The 19,640-nt window shown below is 38.1% G+C and overlaps 1 protein-coding gene across 1 annotated transcript; it reads right to left on the reverse strand.

The window, feature by feature from the left end:
- Window positions 1-445: 445 nt before the first annotated feature.
- Window positions 446-18,657, reverse strand: LOC120182853 (SWR1-complex protein 4-like). Its single transcript, XM_039187704.1, has 17 exons — window positions 18,296-18,657; window positions 18,103-18,189; window positions 17,767-17,832; window positions 17,627-17,686; window positions 17,426-17,482; window positions 17,112-17,241; window positions 16,890-16,957; window positions 16,628-16,720; window positions 16,453-16,500; window positions 16,021-16,188; window positions 15,602-15,712; window positions 14,998-15,093; window positions 1,323-1,394; window positions 1,156-1,216; window positions 1,033-1,067; window positions 858-942; window positions 446-781 (listed from the first exon to the last, which is right to left on the reverse strand). Exons 1-16 carry the CDS (start codon window positions 18,407-18,409, stop codon window positions 859-861), a joined length of 1,350 nt encoding a protein of 449 aa, XP_039043635.1. The 5' UTR covers window positions 18,410-18,657; the 3' UTR covers window positions 446-781; window position 858.
- Window positions 18,658-19,640: the final 983 nt, after the last annotated feature.

Genomic DNA, 19,640 nt, shown 5'->3' on the forward strand with positions numbered 1-19,640 from the left:
TACTGTTGTCAATTTTTAATGAAAAAAATAAATTTAGAACATAATAAATAATCAAGTGATCATTTTTTAACTTTTAATAATTGAAGGCTTTTTCAAAATAAAATAATAATTGAAAGACTAAAAATAATTAACATCCTTTAGTTAAAGGATTATTTTGCAACTTCTGATAATCGAAAACTAAACAAAATAACACCCTATCATTTTGTTAACACGTATAGTCAAGATCATTTATATACTCTACCCTATTTTCAAAAACTATAAAAATATTGAATGACAAAAGGCATGATAAAAATAGTATTTATCATCATCTTTTAAAAATATCATTTCTCAATTGAATTCATATTCAGTTAACCCGTTATATGATTAAAACGGTTAAAACCAAACCCTAAGCCAACTACATATTCTTAACATGATAAACTTCTTGGAGAAAAAGATGACCCCTAGGAAAACAATGAGGGCAGCTCCTGCCTCCTAGATATTAGTCTAAACGTTTACAGAATCAAGTAGTTAAGCAAATGTTTTTTTCCTCGAAATTATGGACTATCCACGAGCGGTAACACTGACAGTGACTAAGCAAATGAGTTTGTTGGATTCGGAGGCTTTATACATATCGTTCACAAATATACGGACTTTGTTCCTACTTACGAAGCCTGGTCAAAGGGGGGGGGGGAAGATGGAGCTTCTGCAACTGCTTCTAACGACCTTGGTTAGATTTAACAAAGGGGGCTGCCAATGACCCTGAGAACTTTGCCAGGAATCATAACCAGGCAGGTGAGAATTTCGCCGATCCGACAAAGCAATATCATCATCATTTGCCTGTACGAGGCACCGACAAACAATTTGGCTGCTCACCCTATGTTATAGATCAGAATCCTTCATCTTTCTTGGCCTTTTATGAGCTCCTGCTGGTGAAGATGGAGTCTCAGATGCTCTCCCAGGTCCCTACCACATCATAACACCACATATGTTCCACACTTAGGGAACCCACAAAGGCAAGAAAATACTACACTTAAAAATATAATTAGGACATACCTTTCGCTTTTGCTCTCTTTTTACTCCTCTATCACCTGGAATTACTATCAAATATGAAAGTAATCAAAACCACTAAACTCGCCTATCTCAGATAAAAATAAATTTAGATTAGATATATACTACCTCCAAAACTAATGGTGTCGGAGACAAATGTACGATCCTGATCTGCAGCATGTTGTGATCGCTGCTCATGACAGACCCCCAAATTTTCAATATTTGAACCATTGACATGATCACACATATATAATTCTATGTGAGATTAAAAGGGATCAGAGAAACAGATTTTCAACCTTTGCAGAACCTGGCATATCAACATAGGAACCATCACGGAAAGATGAACCCTCTGCCTCCTTGTATTGCAACTGTTATAAAGACACAACTCATGAAATTATGGAAGCGGCACAGCACTTACAATCCTGTACACTACTCTAATCAATCATGATTTGTGCACTTTTAAAGCCTCAGCTTAACTTCAGTATACAACTGATATCATAATTCCAAATCTAAAATCCCACAGTTTTAACACCTTAGCTTAATTAGTTAAAGTACAATGAATGATATAATTTTTTAGAATTGCCTATTGGAAAGGAAAATATAATATTCAGGACTCGTGAAAATGAGAAATAACATGACTACATTCATTATTTTTTCTTAAATAATAAATTCAGTACGTGGAATTGGAGATGTGAACTATTTTGACGAGGTTATACAATAATTTTGCAGGAATTGTTGAACTATAGATCTCAACATGGTACAATCCCAACTGCATTAAAGGATTATATATTATAAAAACAAAGACCACCATTCTACGTTCACAAACATTAAGTGATTAAAATCATGAGCGAGAAAGGTAGAGAGAGAAACAGAGCGAGTGTGTATGGTAGTCCCTCCTCCGGTGAGGAATGGACTGTCTTTGTTGACAACCTTGGTAAGAGAGTTTCTAGAAGTGAGCTAAGAGAGATTTTCATCCAGTATGGTAGAGTAGTCAGGGTCTATATTCCAAATTTTATATTTAAACCGAACTACAAATCATCCACATTTGCCTTTGTGCAATTTGCGTTAGAGGAGAGCTGCAGTAGAGCAGTTCAGAACGTGAATGGAACGCTGATTGATGGGAAGCGAGTGTCAGTGGGGGTGGCAAAGTACAAGAAGAATAGGAGAAGAGGTACAGTGGAGTATAAGCGTCAGTCGGAAGGTAACAAGTCAGTCATAGGGGACAGAGGTAGGCAGCAGATGCAAACGAAAAAGCGAGTAGTCTGAGGAATGGCAGATCGTACGAGGAGGTGCTGAAGGGGGATAGTTCGAAGAACTTGTAGCATGAGCTAGTGGAGAGTGAAGGAGGTCAGTTTGTGAAAGCAAATGGAGGTAGGAATGTATGGGATATGCACATTCCTACTGATGACTATGGCTGGGTGAAGTATTCATCCTACTGATGACTATGGCTGGGTGAAGTATTCATTAACAGGGGTTGTCAAATATCCCCTGCAGCCGGACATGGTGAAGAAGGCATTGGCAAAGGAGGGATTTCAGGTAAAGATAGTAAGTTGGGGATTCGTAGGGAATGCTGTCATTGTTATGTTCAAGTCAAATGAAGACTTTGTTAAGGCGTGGTCGAATTATCGAGACAAAATGTTTTCCTGGTTTCAATGGTTATCACCGGTGTGCGTTCATTAACCTTGAGCCACTTGGTTTGAGAAATAATATGAGCGCGTTAGGTAGAGAGAGAGTGAGAGAAAAGTCAAAAATTTCCATTGATGCTGATGAGGAATGGACAGTGTTCATTGATAATCTTAACAAAAGTGTTTCCAAAGGGGTGTTAAGGAATTATTTTAGTCCTTATGGTCAGATCTTGAGGATTTTCATCCCTCGTTTTTTAGAAAAACCAAATTACAAATCTTCTACTTTTGCTTTCGTCCAATATGCTCGCGAGGAAAGTAGAAACAAGGCAATCCGATTCGTGAATGGGAAGTGGCTTGATGGAAGAAGAGTCTCAGTAGGGATCGCTAAGTATCAAAAGGTTAAGAGAAGGGAAGCTGTGGAGGGGAAGAGAACGTTGGAGATCAGGTCTGAGATTAAATATGCACCAGGATCGGGGAGGAGAGCTGTGTCGTTGAGAAGCTTGAGAGATAACAGATCGTATAAGGATGTGGTGAACTCTGATTATGATTTGAGAAGGAAAACAATATCAGGGGCAAACTTGCCGGGTAACAATCAGAGTGTTCTAACTGTGAGAAACGTTTGGGACATGCATATTCCATCAGATAATTCGGAATGGGTTAAACGTTCACTATCAGGGATAATGAAGTCTTCTTTTGAACATAACTCAGTGAAGGACGCTCTGGAGTTAGAAGGCATGGAAGTTCAAGTTGTTAGATGGGGTTATGCATGGAATGCATGCATAATTACTTTCAACTCGGTGGAGGAGGCCTCACAGGTATGGATGAATAAAAAGGAAAAGTTGTTCTTATGCTTTGATTGGTTAGCCCCAGTTTTGAACGAGGATGGAGTTCCGTCGGCACTTTGCCAGATTGAGTTATTTGGATTGCCTTTACTGTGTTGGAATGAGGCATTCTTAAGAAAGCTTATAAGGAAGTGGAAAGTCCTGCTCAGGGTGGAAAGTCCTTATGATATTCCTGATAAAGTGACGATTGGTTCGTATGGTAGATCGTTCAAAGTTACGATCACTCTGGGATCTGTTTTGATTAAACCAGAGGAAGAAGCGGGAAGGAAGAAGATGGAGAAATTTTCAAAAAAGAGGAACAGTGGTTATGTCGTGTCAGAGGTGGGATCTGGCAGACATCCTACTCTGGCTGAAGACAGGGATGAGTCTGTAGAGGATGCTAGGCTTAAATTCATTTCTTGGCTAAATTGTGGGCAGAACAGTGGAGTGAATGGAGTCAGTGGGGGACATGTCCAATCGAGTAAGTCAACAGTAGATAATTCTGATTGTGGGCTATCAGGTTTCTTGGGAATTAAGACAAGTCAGAATGACAAACACTTGGGCTTGGGATTGAGAGATACAATTGATCCGGTAGACTCAGTGCAATCTGAGGAAAATGAGGCTGCATTATTTCGAAATAAAAAATGGATTCCCAGTGGGCCAGCATTTAATCTTAAATGGGTTGGGGACAAGTTTGTCTTACTGCCCAATGCTAGTCCTGCAATTCACTTGAGTGCTGCTGATGAGGGGGAGGATAGGGGGGCGAAAGTCAATTTTCAGGGGGGAAAGGAAGTGAATCCAAGTGAACAGGGAGATGTTATAAGAAAGCATAACTACATTGGTTCAAAAAGCCTGGAGGGGGACCACATTATTAGTTTGCAGATTGATAATGATGTAGAGGGGTTTAAATGTACAGTTGATAAATCGGAAGGTGGTAAGCAGATGGAGAAGGTTATGAATGATAATTTATGTAACTCTAATGAGGAAATCTTCTCAAGTTCGAGTACAAAGAATAGAAATAATGAGATTCAAGAGGGAAGTACTCCATGCCACAAGAAAGATGACCAGTTTAAAGCAAAGGAAAGTCATCTAGTTCCTATTAATCAGCAGGATCAGTGTATTCCTCGGTCTAAAAGCCTTACTAATAAGCGAAAGTTGAGAATAGCCCCTCGTCGATCAGGCTCGGATACTAAAGTGTCTATCAGCTTCTATGATAGAGTTTATAGAAAGGTTCTTAGAAGTAAGGTCAGGGAGTCAGTGGAGCAAGTCAGGGAGGCATCTCAGTCTTCCCAATCTTCTGTTAAAGCTAGGATTGAAGCTGCTGCTACTAGGGAGGTCTGTGAAATGTTGGGGATCACCTTTAAAGGGGGGCAGCAATTACTAGAGGAGGAGATTTTTAGGATGGAATTGAAGGGTTCTCAATGACCCTGATGGTTTCTTTGGTTTGATGTGAAGTTTATGATTGTCAATTTTATGTCTAAGTTAAAATTAATCACATGGAATATTAGAGGTCTTGGGAGAAGAGAAAAAATAAGAGCAGTGGCCAGACTCGTTACTAGAGAGAAGCCGTCTATCCTATTCTTACAGGAGTCAAAACTGAATGTTTGTAAAAGCAATTTATGGAGGAGGTTAGGAGGTAATCTATTGAAAGGTCATGTCTTTCTTCCAGTTGAGGGTTCTGCAGGAGGTCTGATAAGTTTGTGGAATGAGAGTGTTTTTGTGGTCAATGCCGAACATAAACATAGCAGATTCATAGCATTATCAGGAAAGTTCAAGCTGTATAATTTTGATTGTGTTTTAATAAATGTATATGGTCCAGCAGTAGAAGCGGATAAAGAGGAATTCTTTAGGGAGCTGATGTGTTTTGTGCAGTGTTTAAACCTGCCAGTCTGCATAGGAGGGGATTTTAATGCTTATTTGGATACAAGGGAGAAATGCGGTGTAGCTCAAAACTGGCATTCCATGGATTTGTTTAGATCCTTTGTTCAACATTTTAATCTTATGGATTTACCATTAGTTGGAGGAAGATATACTTGGTGCAACAACAGAGAGTCTCCTACTTGGGTAAGGCTTGATCGGTTTATTATCAGTGGTTCTTTCCTAAATCAATTTCCTAATATGATCCAAAAAATGTTCCCAAAATCCCTTTCGGATCATAATCCTGTGGTGTTAGTAGAAGAATGCAACAATTGGGGACCAAAACCTTTTCGATTATACAACTATTTGTTAGAGGAAGACGGGTTTGTTGAGTTGATTGAAAATTCATTGTCTACGGTGAAGGCGAATGGTCGAAGGGGTCTATTTTCTCTACTTCGAGGAACAAAGCAGAAGATCAGGGATAGGCCTTTTTCGACTCAAAAGGGGATTTCTGAAAAAATTTCTCAACTAGAAAACTTGATTAATGATATGGAATTCAAATTGCAAGAAGGAGGGATTTCCATTCAAGAAAGGGATTTGTTGATTCTGTCCAGGAATGAATTATGGAAGCTGCATAGGAGGGAAGAGAGTATTTGGTTACAAAGATCAAGATTGAAGTGGATCAAGGATGGGGATAGGAATACAAAGTTTTTCTATTTAACAGCTTTAAATAGAAATAGAATGAATTCAATTTTGGCCCTGAGAGTGGCTGATGAAGAAATTTCTGATCCGGAGAAGCTGAAAAAATTTGCCTTTGAGTATTTTAAGGAGAACTACAGCTCTAAAAATACGCTGGAGGTAGAGGACATTAATCTCAATTTCATGACATTATCAGAGGAGCAGAAAAATGGACTTGAGGTACGGTTTTCAGAACATGAAGTTAGGGAAGCAGTGTTTCACTCGGACAGCTCCAAAGCCCCGGGTCCAGACGGCTTCACGATGGGTTTCTTTAAAAAATTCTGGCCTGTTTTGAAGGATCATTTAATGAAGTTTGTGGATGACTTTCACAGAGGAATGAGTTGGGAGCATGGGGTCAACCATGCTTTCATTACTTTGATTCCTAAAAAACTCAACCCTGAAGTTATTGAAGATTACAGACCAATTAGTCTTGTTGGAAGTTTGTACAAAATTATCTCTAGAATCTTATCGAGGAGATTGGTTTCTGTTATTAAAGTTTTGATCAGCCCATTACAGTTCGCCTTTATTCCGGGTAGGCAGCTCATTGATTGCGCTTTTATGGCAAATGAATCTATAGACTACTGGAGGAAAAAAGGTAGGAAAGGAGTTGTTTTTAAAGTAGATTTTCGCAGAGCCTTTGACTCAGTGGAATGGCCAATTATTTTGAGGTTATTGAAGATAATGGGTTTTGGAGACAAATGGATTTCTTGGATGGATTATTGTATTTCTTCTGCTTCAATTTCAGTCCTAATTAATGGTTCCCCTACTCAAGAATTTCAGATGGGCAAAGGGCTGAGACAAGGTTGTAGTCTATCTCCTCTTCTGTTTAATATTGTTGGTGAGCTATTGAACTTAATGTTGAGTAAGGTTGCTACCCTTGGTCTTTTTGAAGGATACAATATTGGTATTGAAGAGAATCTTTTTAAGTTGACTCATCTGCAGTTTGCAGACGACCTAATCTTATTTTGCAGAGATTCTTCAACTCAAATTCTGAATTTAAAGAGAGTATTGAGGGTATTCAGTTTAATTTCAGGGCTTCATCTTAATCTATCCAAGAGTAAATTGTTTGGTGTTAATGTGGCAGAGGACAGATTAAAAGATTTAGCACTGGAAGCAGGTTGTGGACTGGGATCTTTTCCTATGACTTATCTAGGTCTTCCGATAGGAACAAAGAAAAATTCAGAGTTATTGTGGGAACCAGTTTTACATAAAGTTTTCACCAGATTAGCAGGGTGGAAAGCTGCTTCTTTATCGTTGGCTAGAAGATTGGTGTTGATAAAATTGGTATTGTCCTCCTTACCTATTTTTTACCTCTCCATTTTCAAAATTCCGTTTAAGGTCAATCAGAAAATTAACTCAGTATTGGCAAGATTTCTTTGGGGTGAAGAATCTGACAAGAAGAGGGTGAATTGGGTGAATTGGAGTACGGTTTGTCAACCATTGGAAGAAGGAGGCTTAGGAGTATTGGACTTAAGTATGATTAATAGAGTTTTGCTAGGGAAATGGGTTTGGAAGTATGCAAATGACAAAGATTCTCAATGGAAAAAACTGATTTGTTGTATTCATAATGTCAGTATGGACTCTCTGTCTATAGGCAAGGTTGTTTCTCTTCAAGATTCATGGGTGTGGAGAGGAATTCGGAGTAACTATGAGAAAAAGGACGAGATTGGGGATTGTTTGAGATCCAATTCGAAGATCCAAGTGGGGAATGGTAGGTCAATTGATTTTTGGAATGATATTTGGGTTAATGGATCTACTCTTAAGATTCAATTTCCTAGAATCTATGCTCTGTCGACTAACAAAAGGAGAAATCTTTGTGACTGGGAATTGGATCAGTGGCTTTCCTTAATGCTTTTGATTGACAACATAACACCGAATGAATCAGTGGATGATTTTCTGGGGTGGTCGGGGAAAGGGGATGGTTTGTTCTCGGTAAAATCCTGTAGAATGACTATCTCAAGCAGAACTGGAGGTCATTTTCAATGGAAGAAATGGGTGTGGTCCGGATTAACTCCTCCTCGAGTGGAAACATTTCTATGGCAGTTTACTCATCAGAAATTGGCAGTAAGAGTGGAATTGAAGAAAATAGGGGTCAATCTAGAAGATGTTTTATGCCCTTTTTGCCACAAATATGAGGAATCAATTCGTCATCTGTTTTTTTCATGCTCGGTTGCAGAGGAGTTGTGGTATAGATTTTTAAGGTTTTGGGACATCTCTTCGGTCATGCCCCAAGATCCTCCTTCCTTTCTTTGCTCTTGGTCTTATCTAAGGGAGTGTTCTAATATTTGGAAGTTCATTCCAGGTGTTGTTCTATGGTCTATTTGGAAAGCTAGGAATGCAGTGGTTTTTGAAAACTGGACATTAGATAATTCATCCCTATTCTTCATTTCCAGGTTTAGGTTGGCTAAATGGTTTTTAGCGAAATTTCCTCATGCTAATATTCAAGTTGACCTACTAGTAGGGGATCCATCGCTTGCAGACAATTTGCCTATAAAATCCTACAATAAGGAGAAGGTTCTTAACTGGTCTCCGCCTCCTCCGAATTTCTTTAAATTCAATGTTGATGGTGCGGTAAGAGGTGATGGGCTGCAGGGAGGTATTGGAGGAGTCTTGAAAGATTCGGATTGTTCTACTTTATATACCTTTTCTTTTGCGGTGGGACCTGGTCCTCCTATGTTAGCTGAGCTAAAAGCTATTAAACAAGGGATTGATCTATTCATTTCTTCCGAATGGGCTCTGAAGGGAAGACTAATCCTTGAGACAGATTGTAAAACAGCAGTTGACTGGATTTTGCTGCCATTTTCTGCCCCTACTTTTTTCAATACTTTAGTTGGGGAAATTGAGGCCTTAGTTTCTGCTAGGGGTATTATTGTTAGATGGATTCCTAGGACATGGAATTGGGAGGCTGATAAGCTAGCTAAAGAGGGTATTGGTTGATGTTTGAGCTTTATGGTTGTTTTGATTTGTATTTTATTTCGGACGGTTTATTTAGTAAGTTGTAATCTTATGAAAACATGGTTTTAATATAATGAGGTACTCTTTTCCTCCTTCCGCTAATTGCCTCTTTCACAAGAGCCAACTATGAGGGAGGATTTTAATGAGACCTCCTATTCCTATAAAAAAAAATGGTTATCACCGGTGTTGAGCGATGAAGGTGTTCCAATGGCGTATGGTTTGGTAGCGTTGGTAGGGCTACCACTTCTTTGTTGGAATGAACCATTCCTGGAAAAAATAGCAGGAAGGTGGGGAGACCTTGTTTGTATACTGGATGAGACTAGAAATAAAGAGGACCTCTCATCGGCGAGACTATTGTTGAGGGTTGCAAGTCCTTATGACACACAAGAATCCATTATTGTAGGGTCTTATGGAAGATCTTTTAAGGTTAAAATTACTTTGGGAGGAAGTTATTATACATCCCCAGCTAAAAACGGAGAAGAGTTGCAGAAGTTTTCAGATGACGGTGGTAGTTCAGGGAAGGAAGTAGACATTCGGGGAAAGTCAGCAGAGGTAGTGGGGACAGAGGTGGACACGTGGCGACAAAAAAATGTAGAAAGTGGGGGGAATAAGTAAGGTGGGGAACATTCTCCTGAAAAGATATCCCACACGAAATCCAATAGTTATGGGTTGTCAGAGAATCTGGAATGTGAAGTGGAGCAAGTTTTCAATAAGAAGTATGCGGGTCTTGGGCTGAGAGATGTTGTGGATCAGAGCTGCTCAACCCAATCTGATTCAAACTGGGAATCTTTTTCACCAGTTACAAAAATTATTCCTGCTGGGCCGGCTGTTAAGTTGAGGTGGGATGGCGTAGGAGAGAATAACAAGTTTCAGTCTCTCCATGAATTAATAGAGGTGGATAGTTGCGATTTAATAGGACAAGAGGGTGAGGGTGTCCAGGTGGTGGCAGAAAATAGACTGGACATGGAAGTTGTAAGTCAATTGGTGCAAGAGGAAAACAAGGAGGTAAGTGTGAAGAGTGTTAAAAGGTGGAAAAGGGGATTTCCTGTTTCTGCTTGTATGACTCTTCGAACAGCGCAAGATGGAAGAAAGAAAATAAGTCATTATGCTAGAGTTTATAAAAGAACGAGGAACAGAAGAATATGGTTGAATTCGTGTAAAGAAGCAGATTTTATTGGTTCAGAGGCTATTACGATTCAAGAACAGAAGGGTTCAGATCGCAGAAACATACAACAGCCTTCGTCAGAAGTTTCGGAGTGTGTGGCTACTGATACTTTTTCATCCTCAGAGTTAAGAAAAGTTTGCAGAAAGAACAAAAGAGTTTTAATTAATCAAGCCTTGGAGGTGGTTAATATTCACACTGCCTCCTCTCCTCTTTTTTCTAAGCTGTTGGAGGAAGCTATGGCCACTTGGGAAGTATGCCTGATGTTAGGCATCTCTTTCAAGGATGGGAAGGAGACATTTATTGAAAAGATTTTATGCCTTGAGAATGGTTCGGAGGTTGTAAAGGATGATGGATATGATGGTTAGGTTATGCGGTTGGATGGGTATGGTTTGGGTGTTTGGGAGTGATACATTTTTATGCAGAATTTAAGTATTCTTTCGTGGAACATTAGAGGTTTAGGGAGGAGGGAGAAGACCGCTTTTGTCGCTAGGCTTGTAAAGAAGGTCAAACCAGTAATGGTTTTTATTCAAGAATCCAAGCTCGAACATTGTAAGGAGTCTATTTTAAGGAGATTAGGAGGGAATCTGTTAAAGGGGGTGAAGTTGTCTCCAGCACAGGGGTCTAAGGGTGGTTTGATTAGTATGTGGAATGAGAATATGTTCAAAGTCACTAATCAGCATGTGCACAGCAGGTTTTTGGCGCTGGTGGGGAATTTTTTGAACGATCAAAAGGAGTTCGTATTTATTAATGTCTACGGCCCTGCTATTGAAGATGAAAAGGAGGATTTTTTGGGGAGCTATTGTGTTTCGTAGTTTCGATGAATTTACCGGTTTGTATAGGGGGTGATTTTAACGCGTATATTGATCCGGAAGAAAAGCTAGGGAAAGCTCAGAACTGGCATACAATAAATATTTTTAGAACATTTGTGCAGCGAGCTAAGCTCATTAATCTTCCCATGTCAGGAGGGACTTTCACATGGTGTTGTAATAGAGAAGATGCAACATGGGTTAGGCTTGATCGGTTCTTAATAAGTGACAGTTTTCTCAATTGTTTTCCTAAGATTTCACAGAGCCTTCTTTCGATTTCTATGTCAGATCATAAACCGGTTTTGCTGGAGGATGTTTGTATAAATTGGGCCCCAAAACCTTTTAGATTCTTCAATTATCTTTTACAGGAGCGAGGCTTTGATGATTTTGTGGAAAATCTTGTGGCAGTTGAGAAGAATAAGAGGAATTATGGGGGAATTTTCAGAATGTTACAGATGGCTAAAAAGCATATCAGAAGTTGGCCTGGAAACAGCAATTTTGAGTCGCCAGACTCCATTTCGGTTCTTCAAGGGAAGATAGATAATTGGGAAAGGAAGTCGCAAGGTGGATCCTTGTCCAAGGGGAGTGGGATCAGATGGTAGAATGTAAAAAGGAGTTGTGGAGGTTGTTAAGGACCGAGGAGAGCATCTGGTGTCAGAAGTCCAGGAGTAGATGGATTAAGAATGGGGACAGAAATACGAGATTATTTCACTTGAGTGCTTTGACGAGGAACAGGGTTAACACTATTCATTCATTGAAAATTAAGGGAGAATTTATCTCGGATTCAGGAATTATTAGAAGTAGTTTGTTCAATTTCTTCAAGACAGCTTACAATACCAATTCAGCAATGGAGGTTGAGGGCCTAAACTTGGATTTTGCGCAACTATCAGCAATTCAGAGTACTTCTTTGGAGGTGGAATTCTCTGAGCAAGAAGTGTGGCAAGTAATCTCTTCTTCGGATAGTGCAAAAGCCCCTGGCCCTGATGGTTTTACCATGGGTTTCTATAAGAAATACTGTGAAAATCTAAAGGAGCAGATCATGCAGTTTTTCTCTGATTTCTATCAAGGTAAAATGTGTGAGCATGGAGTTAATCATGCATTTATAACCTTGATTCCTAAGAAAGGTATTCCCAAGAGCATTGAAGATTATAGACCCATTAGTCTTGTGGGCATCTTGTATAAAATCCTCTCAAAAGTTCTCTCAAAAAGACTTATTTCTTGTGTCAAGGATATCATTAGCCCGTCTCAGTTCGCTTTTATTTCGGGTAGACAATTGTTGGACTGTGCATTTTTAGCCAATGAAGGAATTGATCATTGGAGGAAGCAAGGAATTAAAGGGGTTGTTCTTAAGGTGGATTTCAGTAGAGCATACGATACAGTAGAATGGCAGATTCTTCAAAGGTTAATGAAGGAGATGGGTTTTGGAGAGAGGTGGTGTTCTTGGATCTCACAATGTATCTCCACAGCTTCTATTTCGGTTCTAGTGAATGGGTCTCCTACTAAGGAGTTTTCTATTGCTAAAGGCTTGAGGCAAGGTTGTAGCCTTTCTCCTCTTCTGTTCAATTTGGTCGGGGAATTACTTCATAGGATGTTGACTAAAGCAGTGGATTTGGGTCTGTTTCAAGGTTTCTCTTTCGGTAAAAATCAAAATTCATTCTCTTTGTCCCATCTTCAGTTTGCAGATGACCTAATTATATTTTGTCGAGCATCAATTTCGCAGATTAAGAATGTTAGAAGAATTTTGAGGATCTTCAGCTTAATGACGGGGCTCCATTTAAATTTAGCCAAAAGCAAACTTTACAAAATTAATGTGGAGAGTGACATCCTTGAAGATTGGGCTACGAAGATTGGTTGTTCTATTGGTTCATTTCCCACGGAGTACTTAGGCCTTCCTTTAGGGGGCGAGAACGAATTCGGAGAAGTTGTGGGATCCGGTTATTGCCAAGTTTAATAAGAAATTGGCTGGTTGGAAAGCTACTTCTTTATTGATGGCGGGTAGATTGGTGTTAATAAAGTCGGTATTATCATCCTTACCTATTTTTTTCCTATCTATGTTTAAGATGCCTTCTACTATTTGTCAGAGGTTAAATTCATTGATGTCGGATTTTTTATGGGGGAGTAGGGGGGACAAGAAGAGTGCACTGGGTGCGCTGGGATTATATATGTAGGCCGTTGAGTGGAGGAGGATTGGGAGTGGCGGATTTGAAGGTTACAAATCGAGCGTTGTTGGGCAAGTAGATTTGGAAGTTTGCCAATGATAAGAATTCGATGTGGAAGAAACTTTTATGTAGCAAACACAATGTGAGCTGTCAATCCATGGATATTAATAGAGTTCTCTCTCATAAAGACTCTTGGATTTGGAGGGGAATTGTGAATAACTATTTAAAGGATGATGTCTTTGGAGGTTGCCTTAGATCTCATGCTAAGCTTCAAATAGGTAATGGTTAATCTATTTCCTTTTGGAGTGATACGTGGAATGTGGATTTTCCTTTGAAACTTATGTTTCCTAGAATGTATGCCCTTTCTTCAAATAAATTGGGTAAGGTAGCTGATTTTGGGTGTTTCGATTTGTCTGGATGGGTTTGGAATATTAAGACCAGGAGGAACCTTTGTGATAGGGAAGTTGAGCAGTTCGTTGAGTTATTGGACAGCCTAAAAAATATTAAATTGATGGAGCCTTTGGAGGACTGTTTGTTGTGGGATGGTTCGGACGATGGGCAATTTTCTGTTAAAGCGTGTAGGAAAGCTCTTTCTGTTTCTCTTGATGACTCAGTTCAGTGGGAGAAAGTTGTTTGGCTGGGTTTAGTTCCTCCCGAGTGGAGACTTTCCTTTGGCAATCGTCACATCAAAAAGTAGCTGTGAGAGTGGAGTTGTTGAGAAGAGGGGTTGATTTAGGGGAGAACATTCTCTGCCCGTTTTGTAATCAAGATGTTGAATCAGTTCAGCATCTATTTATTTCTTGTCTAGTATCTTGGGAACTGTGGATGAAAATTATAGGGTACTGGGGTATTCGGCTTGCTCTTCTGCAAGACCCTCCTAAACTGCTCAGTTCATGGGCTGATTTGAGGCCATATTCTACTATATGGAAGTTTATTCCAGGGGCAGTTTTTGGGTCCATTTGGAAGTTTAGGAACGAGATCATCTTCGACAAAGGAAAGTTGGACAGAATCTCTTTATTTTTCATTGTTCGATTCAGAGTAGCTAAGTGGTTTGTAGCTAAGTATCCCCTATTTTCAACTCAGGTTGATTTCTTAATTGGTGACCCCTCTGTGGCTGACAACCTTTCAGACTCTAAGGCTCTAGACAATATTGTGTTATGCTAGATTCCTCCTCCACTGGACTTCTTTAAGATGAATGTGGACGGGGCGGTGAGTAGTGTGGGGATGGTGGCTGGTATTGGGGGAATTCTAAGGGACTGGAATCGGGTGGTACTGACTTCATTTTCAGTAAATGTAGGTCCTAATACTCCCATCCTAGCAGAAATGAAGGCTATCAAGAAAGGCATTGACATCTTTGTTTCATCTGTATGGGCTTCGAAGGGTAGGCTCATTATTGAAAGTGATTCAAAGACAGCAGTGGAATGGATTATAGATCAAAGTTCAGTCCCTATTTACCTGTCAAATTTTGTGAAGGAGATTGCATCTAATGTTTCTTTAAATCAGTTCATTATCAGGTGGATTCCTAGGTGTTGTAATTGTGAGGCGGACAAGCTAGCGAAGGAGGGAATTGGCTGATTGTACTGCTTTTAGTTGGTTTGTATGTCTTTGAGGGGAGGTCATGCAGGAGTGTATCAAGTCTTATGTATTTTTGTAGGAGTTTTTTTAAATTTTATGTAATTGTTTTATCATTAATAAAATGTACTCTTTTCCTCCTTCCACTAGAGGGTTCTTGCCTTAGGGCAGTGGACTACTTAGAGGGAGGTTTTAATGAGGCATCCTATTCCTATCAAAAAAAAAAAAAGACCACCATTCTACAAATAATTTTAAGATATGAAAACAAAATACCTGTTTCTGGAGATTTAGCAGCGTTAGAATTTCTTTTCTTAATTCAAGATGTTCAGCACAAACAGCCTTTGTTGGAACCTTTGGCTTTAAGTTAACCTGTAAAAGATTAATATAATTTAAACTTATCTCAGGATGATATTAAACTAAAATAATGAAGAATGTTTATAAGATTTAGAATTGAATGACTAATCGAATGGCTAGAAATAAGGAGCAAAGGATATATTTCCAGACTAAATTGACAATAACTATTAAAAGTAATAAAGCAGGGTCATCTTACAATGACAACAATAACAGATTAGCACACTTGAATTGAAGAGAAGTATCTGTTTTACTGAATCTCTACACCATCTCCAATAAAACATAAAGAGACCTTACAATTTGCGAAATCAAGATTGAATAGGTGCATAATATGAAATCCTGTGAGAAACACCCTTTCTTTATCTCTCTACATAGGAATCTTCATGTATAGAAGTTGCAAGTAGAATAAGCAACCATTAGAAAGTGTTTTCATGTCTGGTCATCATACATTTAGCACAACATTATCCACCCATAACTGATAGAACATATCTGCACATAATTAAAATTTCAGGGATCAGAGACAAACCCCAAGATCTTGTAAGGTTTGCTCAACTCGCTTGATAGTCCGAAGTCCAGCAGATGAGCTTGCAGCTTGGACCATTTGCTCCAGTGCATAAGTTCTCAAGTATACCCTAAGCTGAAAATTATATCAAAGCAGTTAGAGAACTCTAGAATACCAAAAGGTATCCAATAACAAACTTTAGAAAACAAACACAAACTTTCTTCCATACAAACTTCCAAGAAGTAATTGCCATAGGTACTAATCAGACCATAAAAATATTGGAAGCAAAATGAAATGAATTATTAAAAGGGAGAACATTTAGTACAAATCAAATTAAATATGTTTTACTGATAAGAGGAGCCATTTCCCATTCTGAATTTATTTGTTCTTTGATGGAGAGAGAAAGATAGAAGAGAAAACAGAAGACCACATGCTGAACGTACCAAATGCAAGGAAGCAAGAGTACAGGAATTATCAGCAATTACTGAGGTAGATGGTGCAGCAGCTGCAGCAGGAACTTGAACATTGGAGGGAGATATAGTTTCTCCAGGACCAACAGCACTTTCAGGACCAATATCTGAAGTGGCAGGCATATCAGGTTCTTCGGCAGCCTGAACAGTATATACATAGAAAGCTATATTATTCTAGACTGTATAAATCCAGGTGCAAGCACACAAAAAAAACACAGACCCATAAGATTCCTAACTGTATTCCAACTCTCGCATACAACATATGTGACTATCAAATCAAGCTGAAAATCTTATGCCTTTTGACTTTAAATTGAAAACTCAAGTGACATTAATAGACATCATATTTAAAGTCCAGCAATGGCAATTGCAACCACCACAATAGCAGCTTGTTCGGCTTATACATACCCATGCAGCCATACGTGACTCGGCTATTCTTTTTGCTTCAGCAAGAACCTGCAGATAAAACCATAGAGCAGTGAAGAACTCTAGACATTCAACCAACAAGCCTACACACAGATAAATGAAGGGAAAATCGCATAATAAATGGAAGAAAAAGGTTCCATAGAAAAAAAATGTGCACCTCAGCATCTTTCCGCCCTTGGTGCTTTGTTTGAGAGAGGACCATCGATAAAGCACGCTTGCGTTCAATCTCTTGAGTAACCTTGTAGGGTTCCTATACCAGAGAAAAATATCAGAGATACTGTATAACAATTGAAATTAAATAATTTCCCAGAGCAGCATTATATACAATAACAGCTTATTTTTGTTCGTACTTCCTAGAAACTGCAACAAAAACAAAAAGGTAAATAGTTTAAAAGGTTTCACTTATATTGATACCAGACCTTAACAAGAGGATGCCCTGTAACTTCGCCAGGTGATGGAGCCCTAGCAACCAGTATGGCTCGAGACACTACATAAAGAAAAAGCCATAATCACCATGAGAACCATATAACATCTCAAAGGTTGATTAAAACAAAACTGTATGCAAATCCAAACTGTAAATAGAATATCAAGAAAGTATATGAATGATGGCCAATAGAAAGTCCAGAAATTAGATAGAGTACCACTGTAATAACGATCTTTCAGTTCCTCAACAGTCCGGGTTGTTGGGAACCTATCAGCTATAATGATGAAGAGGAGATCAAACTGTTCGCACAGATCAAACAATTGATCTGTCTCTTCCTTAGTCCATTTCTAATTATCAAGGGGGGGGGGGGAATTAACCAGGCAAATTGAATTAATGGAAAGTTGGAAAAACAAATATATGCCTCAATTTTACGAACTACTTCGACAATTTCAAATTTTCAAAGACAAAAATGGAAATAACAATTGGCAGAAAAAATATAAACAAGTGCTGCAACCTCAAGTTAATACGTACAGGATCAGTTAAGTGTTTTTCATACTCCTCATCTGTGTATCTGATAACATCAACAGACTGCACCATACCAGACAAACATGTTTAATTGCATGAACAAACAAATGCATAAAAACACAGCGATAAAGAAAAATAGATATAGCATGAACTAGTTTCCAGTAAATATAGAAAGAGCAAATAAATAAACAAAAGGTTTGTGCATACCTTGTTATACTTAGCAAAGGAATAATCCCCTGTCGGTGGAACACAATTTACGACTCTCACCTGAAAGGAATAAGAGAGACTCAGACCTTGAAAAATACCCACTTAGTTAAGGGGAACTATATCTAGAAACAGATACTTACCCAGTGGTAAAGTTGCAAGTTATCTTTTCGGGCAGAGCTCGTGAAAGGAAGCCACTGCCATGTGATCTGTAGAGAATTTCAAAATCATTAAGAAACACGCCTTAAATCATAGCATAAACCACCATTTGACAGTTGCTTACACTAGTTTTTCTTGTTTGCAGACACTTCCCAAGAGTTTGATGCAAACAAAGTTATTTCCATGAAACTCAATTTTAATCTTTTTATTCATCAAGACACATATATAAATATACATGTCTCTAATTCAACTTATTTTCTTCGAAAGAAAATGCAAACAAAAAATTGCACTCTAACAAGCAATGGAAGTCTAGGCAAAACCTTATCGTCGGATGGTGGGCGTCGTTTCAGTTGAGAGACGTCAATTGAAGGCATAAGCGGAGCCACCCCTCCAGTGAGGGCATAAACCTACAAATTCCACCCAAAAGCAAAATCAAGTAAGGAAGTAGCCCTCTTTCACTCAATGCAAGATAAAAAATTTGAAAAGCAAACAATTCAAATTTCCTTTTCTTACCTCGCGTGAAATACCATTGGGTTTTCTCTGGGAGTCTTTCTGGGAACGTGATTTTTTCTCCGGAGTTATTGACAAAGGAATTTTGGGTAGACCAAGGATGTCCTTCGCGTCCATTGTATTTTTCTTATTACTCTCCGAAGAAATTTAATTAGGGTTTTTGCTATCCATTCAAACTCGACAAGTTCTGAAGAAAAAGTTGGCTTCGTATCGGGAAATTAGACCTTCAAAGGATTAAAGGGGGGAAATCTAGGGTTTCTTCGAGCGCGAAGGTCAGTTTTGAGTATCATAACAAAAATCAACTGTAAGAATTGGGATCGGATCAATTCCAGGTCACTGACAGGGCTTCTATGGACAACCATGAACCGGTTCCTTGGCTATAGTTTCTATGATAAATTATTGGATTGATCACTGTTCTTTCATATTTATACATTTTTCTTCATCAAATTTAAAAAGTTAAATTTTGATTATTTATACTATCGATTTATTAAATTTTGATCATTTACATTATCAATTGTTATATTTTGGTCACTGAATCGTTAATTTCAGTTAGTTTGATGATGTGACATTGGTTAAAAGAGATTAATTTTTAATTTAACTCATAAATTGTAGATAGAATATTGATATAACCTTTGAATTTTAAATAAAATTTTATTTTGACCTCTAAAATTAGATAAAATATAAATTTAACATTTGAATTCAACCAAAGTCTCTCTTTAACGGTTGTCTTTCACCACATCATATTGGTCTCCATCGTTGCCATCAATCATTCTCGGTGATGATTGTTGGATCTTAAAATTTTGAGTTCACTCCTTTTTGACTTTTTAAAGTGACTCTAATGTTTATTTCTAGGCTTGTAAACGAATCGAACATTCAATTAACCGTTCGACGATAAATTTTTTTATGATCTTTTATTTATTAAACGAACGAAAATGAAAAAGATTTAATGTTCATTTAATAAAATGAGCGAACAAAAATAAATGGCTCATTCTTTCATTTGCGTTCGTGAACGTCGATAATTTATTCGTTTATGTTTGTTCATTTGTTTTCAACTCAATCTCCAAACATGTTTAAAATATTAAGACCTAACAAATTTTGACCTTAAACCCATTAATATTTTTAAATCTAATTAATTGTAAACTCGAATAAAAAATATTCAAATCAATTAAAGAAAATATAAACCCTAAAATTATTTGAAAAGAAAAATCTCTTCTCAAATATAAATTCGATAATTTTATATTCGTTCATTTATGCATGTTTATGTTCATTCATTTGTGTTCATTTATGTTCATTCGTTTGTGTTCATTTATCATTTTAACAAACGAACATAAACAAACTACATTCCTTA

This window comes from Hibiscus syriacus, unplaced genomic scaffold (genome assembly GCF_006381635.1).
Source record: "Hibiscus syriacus cultivar Baekdansim isolate YM2019G1 unplaced genomic scaffold, ASM638163v2 tig00112738_pilon, whole genome shotgun sequence".
Lineage (NCBI taxonomy): Eukaryota > Viridiplantae > Streptophyta > Magnoliopsida > Malvales > Malvaceae > Hibiscus > Hibiscus syriacus.